Source organism: Zosterops lateralis, assembly GCF_965231275.1.
Source record: "Zosterops lateralis genome assembly, chromosome: 1".
Taxonomy (NCBI): Eukaryota; Metazoa; Chordata; class Aves; order Passeriformes; family Zosteropidae; genus Zosterops; species Zosterops lateralis.
Window position 1 is genome coordinate 150,865,524 of NC_139762.1, and position 13,790 is coordinate 150,879,313.

Genomic DNA, 13,790 nt, shown 5'->3' on the forward strand with positions numbered 1-13,790 from the left:
GCGCGGAGCCGTGCGGGAGCGCTGCGGGAATGGAGGAACGGGAGCGGCTGTGCCGGGAGATCCGAGTGCTCCAGGGTGCGGGGATCGGGGGGATCCAGGAATGGGAGCGGCTGTGCCGGGAGATCCGAGTGCTCCAGGGTGTGGGAATCAAGGGGGTCCGGGAATGGGAGCGGCTGTGCCTGGAGATCCGAGTGCTCCAGGGTGTGGAGGGATAGGCAGGAACACCAGGAAACGAGAGAACACCGAGAGGAACGGGGAAGAAGGGAAGGGGGCGGGCGTGGGGGGGAGGTGTGCGAGGAGAGGAGGCCGGGGTCGGAAAACAGGGAGTGGCTGCTACAAGGAGAACTAGGAGGAAAGTGAGAGAACCTGGAGGAGGGATAAGGGGAAATCTGGGCATCTTGAGGGGCGGTGCGGGGTTTTAAGGGAATTTTGGGAATCTGTGGTGGGACAGTGACAGGTTGTGACCGGACCTGAGGAGTTGGTGGGGGAAGGACGAGCTGTGGAAGGGATGTTGGATTTTAGGGGGGGTTGGGGAGGAGTGTGGGGGGGATGGGGATGGAGGAGATCCCAGAATGTTGGGAGGACGAAGGAAAGGGGAGAGGAGAGGACTCAGGAAATCTGAGAGAAGAGGGGAATGATCCATGGAGTGCTGGGAAAAGGTGGAAGGGGAGAAGACCCAGGAAAGCTGAGCAGGCCAAGGCAGGGAGGGAACAGAGTCCATGGACTGCTAGGGGATTTTGGGATCACCACGGATTTCCCACAGTGCTGCTCTCCATAGGATCTGAGACTCTTTTGGCTTTGGGGAGGGGCTTTTCCCTGTCCCACAGACCCGGGCTGGAAGCACAGAGGTGGGATGTGTATCCATGTGCCCTTCCCAAGCTCGGGAAAGCACAAGATCTTATTTTAGCACCAATTTTCTCTATGTTTGTCCTTCAAAGTAAATTTTCCTTGTTAGTGAGGCCACAACCTCCACTCAGGACTTGAGATTTGCCTCTCCAGGAGCTCCTGTGTGGGGGAATGAGAGGAGGGAAAACAATGCTTGCTTTTCCATGAGGAATGTGCTGATGCAGCTCTCTTGGCAGCTCCGTGGCCCCGGTGAAGGAAAAGCTCTGCCTGAAATACCAGGCTCCAAATTCCTTCGGGAATCACTCATGGGAAAGGCTTTTTAAACACTGAGGCTGGACAAGGGCAGAAATTCCCCAATTACCAGGGATGTTGGTAGATCAGAGCACCAGGGAGAGGTGGTGGCTTCCAGAGGGACACAACAGCAAAGCCTTGGAGTGTCCTTGCTGCTTTGAAGGGAAGCAAGGAAGGGAATTTGGGAAGAGTCTGGAGCCCCAGGAGCAGCTGAGGGGCTCATCCTGGAGAAAAGGAGGCTAAGGGGGAGCCTTCTGGGTCCCTAAAATTCCCTGACAGGAGAGTGGAGTCAGGTGGGATCAGGATTTGTCAGGACACAGGGAACGGCTTCCCACTGCCAGTGGGCAGAGAGGGATGGGATATTAGGAAGGAATTCTTCCCTGGAAGGGTGGTGAGGGGCTGGAAGGGAATTCCTAGAGAAACTGTGGCTGCCCCTGGATCCCTGGAAGTGCCGAAGGCCAAATTGGACTGGGCTTGGAGCAACCTGGGATAGTGGGAAGTGTCCCTGCCCATGGCAGGGGGTCAGAATTCCGTGGTCTTGGAGCAACCTGTGGAATCCAGGGGTATGGCAGGGGAGTGGAAGCAGATGTTCTTGAAGGTCCCTTCCAGCCCAAACCATTCCTGGATGCTGTGATTCCATTTTCCTTCCACCCTGGCTCACCTAAAACCCGAGTGATGATGTAATTCCGGCAGAAGGAAAAGCAGCTTTGTGTGCTGCTCTCAAATTCCCACGGGACCAGGGAATCAGTGCTCTGTCTTCTCTTCCACAGGTCTCATAAACAGCCACAGGAACATGCACGGCAATGTCCCACGTTGCCCGGTGCCATCGGCTCCTCCGAGGTGGACCAACCCCCGCCAGCCCGGCTACACCAGGAGAGGAGCCTTTTCCACCAGGTACCCCCAGCAGGCTCCCAGGAATTTCCACCCACGCCAGACTCACACCTGGAGGAAGAAATACTCCCTGGACAATCGGCTGCTGGGACCGGGGTATGACCTTGTAAGTGCTTCCAGCGCTTCCCAGGATTTTGGGAGCCATGGGGACAGCCAGATCCCTGAGCCACCAGAATCATCCCTGGAGAGACACGTGGATTTCACCACGGATGGGAACATCGTTGTGGATATCCAGGTGCCACAAAGGGCCGGCCAGGAAAATGTGGGTCCTTACGGTGAGTTTTCCGGGCGGGAAGCAGCGGTGGCTCCTTCGGGGGATGGAAATAGCCAGAAATGTCTTCTCCAGAAGGAAGAGAGAAGACCTTCCCTATCCATTTCCTTCAGTTCCACATCAAGAACTGTGTGCCTGCCTGGAAGCGGAGCTGGGAGCTCCTTTTCTGCCTCGGGAAGCAGCAGTGAAAGTGCCGTGGCGCTGAAGTCGGAGCCACAAATACCTTTGGAATTGCCAGGTCAGGAGCCGGCCCAGCACTCGGCACGGGTCAAGGCAGAACCACCCTCTCCAGGGCAGCCGAGTGGTGAGGAAGTCCACGATGCTTCCCTACATCCCAAACTCTTTGGGAATACGGAGACCTGCTCTCTTGACCTGCTCTCTCGACCTGCTCAGGCTGAAGTGACTCCAGTGAAGAGCAGATTTCCCGTCATTCCCAAGGCTCCCACTCTCCAAAAAGCTGCCTCAGCACCCATCTCCAGCAAATCTCAGAAATTCAGGAAAAACAACTACACCTGGGTGGCAAACCCTGGGAAAAACTCTCGGATTGTGAAGAGGTGGGCGAGCCCTCGAGCTGAAAATTCCAAGAAGGGCATTGTGGGAGCAGACAAAGGTGCTAAAATCTCCCCCAAAGCAGATTTGGGAGCAAAGGTAAAGAAATTGGGATTGCAGTCCAAGCTGGGAGTTTCTCCCAGTAAATATAAGTGGAAAGCCTCCAGCTTGCAGACTTTGCCTTCCACTTCCAAGTCAGCATTCCAGTGGAGATCTGAGGACCAGAAGAAGCCTCCAGCATTAAATATTCCTCGAGCCACCTCTGTCCCACCGGCTCTGAGCGCGGCGTCCGTTGTTCCTGGTGGGATGAAATCCTCTGGAGAGGCTGCACTGTCCAGTTACAAAGTGAAGAGTCGGACAAAAATCATCAAGAGGAAAGGGAATGTGGGGTGAGTTGTTGGTTTGGATTTTGGGTGCATGGATTTCATGTCGAGTTGTGGCTGTGGGCGAGATTCCAGTGAGGGTTGTTGTGTGCTGGAGGATTTAAGGAATCATGGGGTGGTGTGGGTTGAAAGACTTTAAAAATCATGGAATTCCATACCCCATGAACAGGGGCACCTTCCACAATCCCAGGCTGCTCCAAGCCCTGTCTAACCTGGCCTTGGACACTTCCAGGGATAGGGCAGCCACAGATTCTCTGGGAATTCCATGCCTGCCCCTCAGCACCCTCACAGGGAGGAATTTCCTACCAATATCTCATCTAATCCTGCCCTCTGGCAGTGGGAAGCCATTCTCTGTGTCCCAGCACTCCATCCCTTGTCCCAAGTCCCTCTCCAGCTCTCCTGGGGCCCCTTTAGGCACTGGAAGGGGCTCTGCGGTCTCTCTTGGATCCTTCTTTTCTCCAGGCTGAACATTCCCAGCTCTCCCATCCTGGCTCCAGAGCAGAGGGCCCGCTCTGTTCCACGTCCTCCTGATGTTGAGTGATCCAGAGTTGGATCCTGTGAATCCCTGTGGTCACTGACACTTCCTCACTCAGCAAAGGAAGCTGTATTTTCCTTGATTTAATTTCAAATTCTCGTAATTGTTGTGTTGATTCCTGCTTCTGTTTCCCAGATCCCTTCAGTGCTTCCCAGCAGGTTTCCATCCTTGTCTTGCCCTCCTGCTTTGCCTGGAAAACTATCAGTGGGTGGATTGTGCTGGGAAAATCACTCTGGAACAGCCTGGAGAAGCTAGGAATGTTTGGGATTTTTTGGCAGCTCAGGGAGACCTCCCACACCTTGGTAAATTCCAGCAGAACCAGAGAAGGGATCATCCTCCTGTGCTGGATGTTGCTGAGGCTTCTCAAAACCTCCGGGGAGGATATTGAGGATCTGGAGCATGTCCAGAGTTGGGAAAGGAGCTGGGGAAGGGTCTGGAGCACCAGGAACAGCTGAGGAAGCTGGGAGAGCTCATCCTGGAGAAAAGGAGGCTCAGGGGGCCATCTTCTGGCTCCCTAAATTCCCTGACAGGAGGGTGAAGGCAGGAGAGATCAGGATCTCTCAGGGAACAAGGGGCAGGGTGTGAGGAAACAGCCTCAAACTGCTCCAGGGGAGGTTTAGTTTGGTTATTGGAAAACTCCTTCCCATAAAGAGTGGTCAGTCATTGGGAATCCCCATCCCTGGAGGGGTTTTAGATCCCTGTGGATGTGGAACTTGGGGACATGGTCAATGGTGGCCTTGGCGCTGCTGGGAGATGCTTGGACTTGATAATCTCAGAGGTCTTTTCCAACTTAAACCATTCCATGACTGTGTGATTCAATCCCTCACATCTGTCAAGCAGAAGGCAATGAGTAAGTTTGGCTGTCAGACACCTCATTCTCCATCTGTTCCTTGCCAGGAATTCCTCACATTTGCCCGTTTCCTTGGAATTTTCTGTTCAGAGCTTCTCAGCCAGAGGAAAATCCTGGTGGGATTTAACTCTTCTTGGAGAAGGACACCAGGAATGTTTTGGTCACTTCCCTGCTCCCTCCTAACCGTGTGACGTTTCTTTTCCCAGCTCCCCCACGGATAAGAAGAACATCTCCCCCACCACAGCTCTGAAGAGCCGATTCCACCTCCGGAGGAGGAATTCCATGCGGGGAAAACCTTCGGTGATGGCGAAACGTTCCTCGCCCCGGGGCCCAGTGCAGATCTCCAAGCACCAGCTCTGCCGAATGCCGGCAACCAGGACACAGGTGGCCACCAAGGAAGGTAGGAACAGGCATTCCAAGGGCTCACTGACTTGTTGGAGTGATCCCAAGGGTTCTTGGATTTTGGGAATACGTTGGTGAATCCTCCTGGAGGTGTTGTTTGGTCCTGGAGCAAACACCAAGGAAAAGTTTGACTCTGTATGCATGTTGTCCTTTGGCATTGCCACAAAAAAAAAGTGTTTCCTGCTTTTTCCTGGGGTTTCCCTGGGTTTTCAGAAGGGTTTTCCAAGAAGGAAGAGGTTGGCAGAGGCAGGAATACAGAAATCTTTCACCTGTATTCCGAGTGCTGTGTCCAGTTTGAGATCTAATTTGCTTAAAACACTGGTAATTAGTGGAATACTGAATCCATCATGTTTGGGAACAGGGAACTTGCATCCATGTCCTGCTGCCCTGGAGCAGAATTTGGAGCTCAGATTGGCACTTCCAAGTGCCTGGAATGTTGTTGGAATGCTGATCGCTCCAAGTCAGGTTCTTCTGTTCCCTAGGGATATTTTTATGGATTAAAGGCTTCCCCTACTTGGGATTCAGTTGTTTCAGATTGATATGAGGCCCACTTTCCCAGTGGTGAGATATTCCCTGTGGGAATTGCTGGATCTGGGAGAAGGGCTTGGATCAGATGTAGTTGGGATTTGTCTCCAGTTACATTTTGGGATTATTTGGTGTTCAAACAGCTCCATTGAGTTGTTATTGAGTTTTCCTGGATGAGAGATTTTGGAAAAGGAGCTGGAGTGCCAGGACAAGGGGGAACGGCTTCCCACTGCCAGAGGGCAGCATTAGATGGTAAATTGGGAAGGAATTCTTCCCTGTGAGGGTGGGGAGACCCTGGAATGGAATTTCCAGAGAAGCTGTGGCTATCCCTGGATTCCTGGAAGTGACCATGGCCAGGTGGGACAGGACTTAGAGCAACCTGGGATAGTGGAAGGTGTCCGTGCTGATAGCAGGGGTGTGGAATTCCATGATATTTGAGTTCTTCCAATCCAAATCATTCCATGATTCCATGAAAAGACAGAAAGCTCTGGAGACACGGAACACTTTGGGATTGCTACAGCATTTTAACCTTGGAAGGAATTGAGGTAGTGGTGATTCCAGGGGTATCAGCTTGTTTGGAATCCCAGTTCCTTGATTGAATGGAATGTTCCCATACTGAAATCTAGATTTTAAGTGGATAGGAATGAGAAAATAAAGCTGGAATGTGGTTTTGCTCCAGGCTTTGGGAAGTTGGCAAATAAAGGTTGGAGAATGGAAGGAAGAAAAGGGAGTAGGTCTGGAAGTGGCCTTGGGAGAGCAGGGAGTTCATTCCCCCTCCAAAAGTGGATTCAATTATCCAGCCTTTCCTGGCAAATGGTTCTCTGTGTGGCACCTTCTCCTTTGGAGAGAAATTTGGGAAGAGCCTGGATTGCCTTGAAATTCCCTCAAGGAATTTTGGATTTGCTCCCTTTGATTGAAATTGACTTTCTGGATTTGAATCCTTTTGTACTTCAAGATTTTTCTTGGAGAGCTTCAATCCCAGGCAGAGGATTTGCAGCTTCATGTGTTGGAATATTCTTAAACCTTGGGTTTTAAAAGCTGTGGAATTATTCCAGGGCTGTTCATCCATGTGCTCCAGGACTCCTGTGTTGTTTTTTTTTTTTTTTTTCCCAGGTTTAGTAGGAGAAGATTATTAGGTGATGGATGGGGCAGGAATATTCCCAAGTCTGGGAGATCCTGGATGCTCACAGGGATTGGGACAACTCCCATGTTGCACTTTGTTCCCTCTGAATGTATAATTATGGATGTGGTGCCAGTGTCTTCTGGTTCCACAGGGAGCTGGAAGTAAGTGAAGTCTTGTGGATTCAATTCCTGGCTCTCAGATTATCCAAGAGATTTTGGGAAGGTTGTTTTGGTTTCTCTTGGGACAAAGTGTGGGTATTAATCCCAGAAAAATATTGTGGATATTAATCACCACAAAGTGGTGGAATTTCCAGTCTTTTCCATTTCTCCTTGGACAGGTGTGAGGGAAGTTAATGGGTTTACTGGGATACACTGGGAGCAGAGTGGGGCAGGAATGGAATGGAGCAGGGAGGTGGATTCATTTCTGATATCACACTGGAGAGAAGGACAGAGGGGAGGAATGTTCCCAACTTCCTGCATGGCAGCGTGGCTGGAAAAGCTGGATCAGCCCCTTCTGTCCCCACGGATGTGGGGCCTGTGGCGACAAACAGGTGTTTCCTGTTTGTCCTGTTCCACAGGATTTTAGGATCTGAAGCACAGATCTGTGGGCTGTACAAAGACATTGCTCCTGCTTTTCCCAAGTCCTGGTTTGTCTCCTGACTTTCCAATTCCCTTCTTGGACCCAAATGAATCTGTTTGGTCTCATCAGTAGGGAAGTTCTTCCAGCCATTTCCAAGTTTTGAATTGGGATTAGTGTTTCCCAGTGCTCTGTCCTGAGGGACTTCCCTCTGTGGGAATTGCTTTTATTTAGTGATCAGAGAGAGAGCCAGTGGAAAGTGGCAGATTGGTAGGAATTTTCTTGGGATTATTTGGGCTGTTCCATGAGAGATCCACCTGCAGCTGTTACCAATTAATTCCAAAATACTTGATTCAGTGCAATGTTTAATTAGAGCTCAGATATTGGAGTCTGTCCCAAATGGAAGTTTTTCCAATGGGATAGTGGAGGAGGGAGGAAGTTCCAGGTTAGGCTGCCTCCCTCACCTCTAGGATGCTCAGGGATGTGATGGAAGAGGGATAAAAGGTGGTGATTGTTTCTCTCCTTATCCAGGGAAAAGCTAGGGGACCAGCATCAAGGTCTCTGGTGCCACTATGTTGGATAAAACCAAGGAATAGCTTGGGTGGGAAGGGACCTTGGAAATCATGGAATTCCAACCCTCTGCCGTGGACAGGGACACTTGCCACTATCCCAGGTTACTCCAAGCCTTATCCAACCTGGCCTTGGACATTTCCAGGGATCCAGGGACAGCCACAGCTTCTCTGAGAATTCTGTTCCAGCCCCTTCCCAATCTCACAGGGAGGAATTCCTTCCCAAATCTCATCTGTCCCTGCCCTCTGGCAGTAGGAAGCCGTTCCCTGTGTCCTGGCACTTCAGATACTTGTCCAAATCCCTCTTCACCTCCGTTGGAGCCCCTTCAGGCACTGGAAGGGGCTCTGAGGTCTCCCTGGATCCTTCCAGAGAGCTGTCCAGGCTGGACACTCCCAGCTCTCCCAGCCAGTCTGAGTGCCAAATGAGCTTTTTGTTCTTGTCCTGTCCCATCACATTGTAAATCCTTTATCTGCTTTCTCCAAACTGAAGATGGAATATTCCCAAAAGTTCAGAGATGGCATCTTTTCTCACCAGTTTTTTTGAGGGAAAACACCAACTTCTAACTGAGGTTTGACTGATCCAGGTATGACAACAGCAGGATATTCCCACTTTTCCTGTCCTGAAAGTCGCATGCCAGAGGATATGTGAATCCCACGCTTTTCCAACAGCTTTTTCCTATCCTTATCTGGGATTTCTTGCAGGATGAGGCTTATTCCCAACCTGTTTTGTGATGACAGACAAGTGAGTTCTGGTAGTTGGGAACTTTTCCTCATTATTCCTTGGCTCATCCTGCTTGGGCATTAAAGCTGTCATTTCTCATTCCCAGGACTTTTTCATTGGAAAAAACTAGGAATAGGTGCTTCAAAGGAAGATTTATTGATTTTTTTTCTAATTCATTTTAACGTCAGAGATGTGGAAAATGTACGGATGAAGAGAATGGGAGTGATGACTGTGTGGTTCGTGTGGGGAAATTGGGATTTTTGTGGGACAATCAGGGTTTTTTCCAAGAGAATTGAGGATTTTGGGAAGTGCACACAGCCCTGCAGAGGGCACTCGTGCCTCTCCCATCTCCTCAGTCCACCTTTTTCTGGTTATTGATGGCCTAATTTCGTCTTTATGTGAAAGAAAGCAGATCTGGAGTAATTTGCAGCAATAACCTGCTAATGCCGGGCCAGTATCAAAATTCCCATGTTCATTCCCGGTGGCAGATAAAACACTAATATATAATTATCCTTGCAAATTGGATTGTTTTAAATAACCAAAAGGCTACGGCCGGGGAGAAAACCATCCCATTTCCCTGGAGTTCCTATTGCGGGGTAATTGCTGCATTCAATCAATTTCCTTGGCATTAGAAATTCCATCACAATCAACATTAAGCTTTATTCATTGTGATGGCAAAGAGCCGGATCATTTCTCCTCTTTTCCTTAACTGGCAAAATTAATCAGGGAAAAGATTTTAAACATTTACCCGTGCGAAAGAGGTCAGCTCTGCCACTATATTGCTCAGCAGATAAGGGGGCTAATAAAAAGAAAATTGAATTACTAATGATCGCCAGGAACAGAGTATATAAAACCTGGCAATCGCCTGGTGCAGGAAAAAAAGGGAATCAATTTTCTCCGGACAAGGTGTGCTCGTTTTTTATTTTGGCTCATATTATCAGCAATTTAATTGGAGAGAGCATAAACAGGAGGAAACAGTTAGGGAATAATGAGGCTGGAGGTGTAAAATCCTGCAGGATAGATGCTGGACACAATTTATTTGGCACAACAGATAATCACTTTAATTGAATCCAAAAGTGCAGCGTTCAGCAGCGCCGGCTCTGCGCCTCGCCCGGGGGGATCGTGGAATATTACAAAGAGGCTCCTCCATGTCTTTTCCCCCTCTGTAATGTCCCCTTCCAGGCAGGACTGCTCCGGGATTGCTTTGGCACCGTCACAACTGGCTGGAAGCAGGAGATGGAGAAAGCAGGAGGGAGGTTCTCCAGGGACTTTTCCTTATTTGTGTTGTGTTTGTTCCTTAAATAATTCGGTGCTTGTCAGGATGGATTGGTTTCATGTGAGACTGGTCATGTCCTACTTGAGGTGAACTTGGAATCATGGAATGGTTTGGGTTGGGAGGGGACCTCAAGGATTAACTTATTTTACTGTGTTGAGTTCAGAGCCTGGCTCTCTTTTCCTACTATGACCTCCAGGTCTGGGCATTAAAGGAACTTTTAAGGAGCTTTTGGATTTTTTTTCCTGCGACAGGTGGGTGGTTCATCCTGGAATGGACCAGAGTGGTTTCAGTTGGAAGGGACCTTGAAGATCACCACATTCCAACTCCCTGTCATGGGCAGGGACACCTTCCACTATCCCAGGTTGCTCCAAGCCCTGTCCAGCCTGGCTTTGGACACTTCCAGGGATCCAGGGGCAGCCACAGCTTCTTTGGGAATTCCATTCCACGGCCTCACCACCCACCCAGGGAAGAATTTTTCCCAATATCCCACTAAACCTTTGCTCCTTCAGCTTAAGTAAGTAGGGAATTGTTGCAATTCCCCATCTGTGGCTGTGCAACTCCAGGGCCAGAGGAAGAGTAATTTTGGAGCAAATCCTTTTTGGATCGACCACATCCAACCTGGTTTTGTGTTGCTTCCCTTGAAAATATTCCTTCCCTGCTTATCTTCCCTTTTCTCCTGCTCCAAACTGAGATAAGCCAGTGGTTTGTGTTATCAGCTCCCTGCTTTTCCTGTGTTGCCACCCCAGTGTTGAAACTGCCAAACAGAAGAAATCCTGGTTTGTTTTCCTATCTTCCTAAAGAGAAGTTCTGTACAATTCAGAAAACTCACTTCACTCTGCATCTGCAGAAGCTTCTCCTACTCATTGCTGCCAGAATCACCCTCCAAAAAATTCCTTAAACCCTCATTTCTCTCCTTCTCACTCCACAGGATGTGATGTGAGGGGGTCAGGATGGGCAAGGAATGTTTGCTTGGAAAAACGCTGGAGGCAAAAGTGGCAGGAGCTGCTTTGCATTACTCAGGCGAGTAAAGGGGGTGTAAATGTTGAGGAGAAAGTTATGAGTGGCATCCAAATGCTCAGCTGCTGATAATTTTATTGACACCGGGTGTTTGGATCCCTCTGGCAGCTCTGAAAGTCTTAGCCCTGGATTTTATATCCTCTCCTGTTTCTTTTCATTATGTTTCCAGCAGGTTGATTCCCGGCAGGACAGCAATTGAGGGAATTTTGGAGGTTTTTGCCTTGTTTTGTGTTTTATTTTGTATTTATTTTATTTTTCTTCTGAATTGCGTGAGGTTTTGCTGCTCTTCGAGGTGACGCCTCCGATCACGTTACGGCCGAGTTAAACTCTTGCTGGCTTCCCTCAGGGAAGCCCTTGGATCACACTCAGAACTCCTTGGAGTTCATCACATCTTTTTCTTCACTCCATCATTACTCCTGTTTTCCCGAGTTCCTTCCAGCTGATCCAAACCCTTCCAAGGTCGCCGCTCTCTGTCGCTCCTCTGTCCCATCCAGGTTTGACCTTGCCCAGAAATCATTCCATTGCCAGCTCTCTCTTCCCTCTGGCTTGTCCTTGGGAGCCAGAGGTGGAGCGTGGCTGGTGAGGTGGCTCCTCACTCCTTCAGGAATTGGGAAAAGTTCACATTCTTGGCCCTTTGCCGGCCCCGGTTACGTCAGTGGTCGTAAGTAACGGTTTTGGGTTTCCGCCTTGACTTGGCATTTCCAGGTGACTCGTCCCGAGCCTGCAAGAGGAGCTGCAGGCGTGGAGCCAGGATTGGGAATTCTCTTTGCAGAGCCCTCTTTTAAAAATAACAGCCTGCTGGGAGCGAGGGGTTGGGCCTTGCTCAAGGAAGTGTTCCTCCCGTGTAGACTTTGGATTTGGGCTCGGGGAAATCGGCATCTGCGACAGAGGGAGCACCTAGAGGGAAATGGGGATCCTGAAGGTGACAATTCCTGTGTGTCTCTTTCCCTGAGGAATCTGACCTGCACACTCAATTTCTTGTGGAAGCCGTATCCCTGGAAGTATTCCAGGCCAGGTTGGATGGGACTTGGAGCAGCCTGGTCCAGTGGAATGTGCCCCATGGCAAGGGGGTGGAAGGAGATGACCTTGAAGGTCCCTTCCCACCCAAACCATTCCATATGTTAATGAAAATCACCTCCCAGTCCCTATTTTAGATAGTTTTGCCTCAATATTTTTACCTCAGTCCCTGTTTTAGAGCCTCTCCCGTGCAGCTCCAGCTCTGTTGGACTGGGAGATTCCATTGGTAGCCAGCAGCTCTTTGGGGAATAGTCTATTTATACACTAATAGGAAAAATACTTGGCTTTGTGTGTGGATGAGATCCTTCCATTGGCTCTGACCCTTGATATTTCCAAGTCTGTGGGGGGCTTTGTGTATGACTCCAAACCTTTCAGGGATGGCATGGTGCAGAGCAAAAATAGACAGGGAAAAAAAAAATAACCAAGAGGGGAAAAAAATGGGAAACAGAGCAGTAGGTCCTGAACTCTTCATTTGGCCTCCTGGGGCTTGCCTGGCCTTAAGTATTTCCAGGGATGGAGCATCCACAAATTCTCTGGGCAACCAGGACCTCACCACCCTCACTGGGAAGAATTTCTACCCAATATCCCATCTGAACCTAGTCTCAGTTTGAAGCAAATCCCCCTTATCCTGTCACTCCATGCTCTTGGAAACAGATCTTTATCTTGGAAATAGATATTTATTTGTCCATGGAATGCTTTGGCATAGACGGGACCATTAGGGGTCTCCTACTCCAACCAAAAATGAAGCTTTTAAACCAGTTTTGGACCTGCTGCTTGGAATTGGGTGGAATTTCAGTGCTGATCCCTCCTATCCCTCTGCTTGTCTTTCCTTGGGCTCCTAAATAAAAATAAGGAAAACAAAAGTGTGTGTTTAAGGCACTTAAAAAAAACCCCTTTAACCTGAAAAATGACAATGAGTCCCTTTTCCCTCCTTTTTTTTTTTTTTTTTTTTTTTTTTTTTTTCCTTTCTTTTGCTATTTTCTCCCACTTAATAAACTGTCTGATGGTATTCCCAGCACGGTCACAGTTGGAATTACTGATGCCAGTGCGGATGATCGGAGTATCCTCCACTGCTCTGTCAGGATTCCCAAAATCCCACCCTGGCAGATGTTCAATTCCCCGTAAAACCTGTGTAGGTTTCTCTGTTCTGCTTTCTGCTTCCAGTTCTTTCCCAAATCCCTGTTTACACCCTTATTTTTTTAAATTTTCTCATGGACATCTTCTCATTTGATTTTCCCTGTAACGACTCGGAAACATCGTCAGGAAATTCCTCTCCCTGGCTGCTGAGCTGAGTTAAGCCGTTCATTCCAGGACTTGCTGGATCTTTCAGTGTGCTCTACAAAGCACTGGAAATGAGCAAAACGCCTTGGAATATGGAACAGATGCCAGAGTGCACCTGGAATAAGGGATTTGTGGACTCGGCAGCATCTCCCGAGTCCTACAAAATTCTGCTGTTCCAGCAGCTTTGCTGGAGTTTCTGCTTCAGGCTGAGGGATGGGGAAATGCCTTGATTTTGCTTGTCAACGGGAGTTTCTTGTCATCCCTCAGGACATTTGAGTTCAAGGAACGTTTCCTCCTCCTCTGTGCCTCTGGATAATCCCCACACGTGCGGTTTTCAGGGGGCTGTTTCTATTTTGGATTGTTTGGAGTGGTGTCAAGTGGGGATTTTGTGTGGATGTGTGGATGGGATCACCTCCTAAGCTGATCCCACGTGTTATCGGCTCTTAATCTGCCCTCGGGGGCTCTCCATTGGAAAAGGGCACGGGAATTCTTGGAGATTTAGTGTGGGCTGTAAACTCCATTGCTGGTTGCGATGGGAAACTCCGTGTTGTTCCTCACAGCACCGGCAAATGTCCTGGGACATCTTGTCCTTGGATGGGGCAGAGAGAGCCCAGGGAAGGGTGAGTGGGTAGGATGTGCCATCAGATTTTGGTTTTTTTTCATGGAA

General features: G+C 49.3%; 1 protein-coding gene across 5 annotated transcripts in view; it reads left to right on the forward strand.

The window, feature by feature from the left end:
* ZC3H3 (zinc finger CCCH-type containing 3) overlaps positions 1 to 13,790 on the forward strand; it is a 128,206-nt gene continuing 114,416 nt past the window's right edge. For 2 of the 5 annotated variants that reach the window (XM_083869789.1, XM_083869793.1), the window contains exons 1-3: positions 1 to 75; positions 1,908 to 3,237; positions 4,823 to 5,016. In XM_083869789.1, the coding sequence (XP_083725915.1) occupies positions 30 to 75; positions 1,908 to 3,237; positions 4,823 to 5,016 (1,570 nt within the window). In that variant the 5' untranslated portion in view covers positions 1 to 29. Of the gene's footprint in view, positions 139 to 187; positions 202 to 1,907; positions 3,238 to 4,822; positions 5,017 to 13,790 lie in introns of those variants that run through there. The other 3 variants (XM_083869792.1, XM_083869790.1, XM_083869791.1) reach the window with 3 other exon arrangements.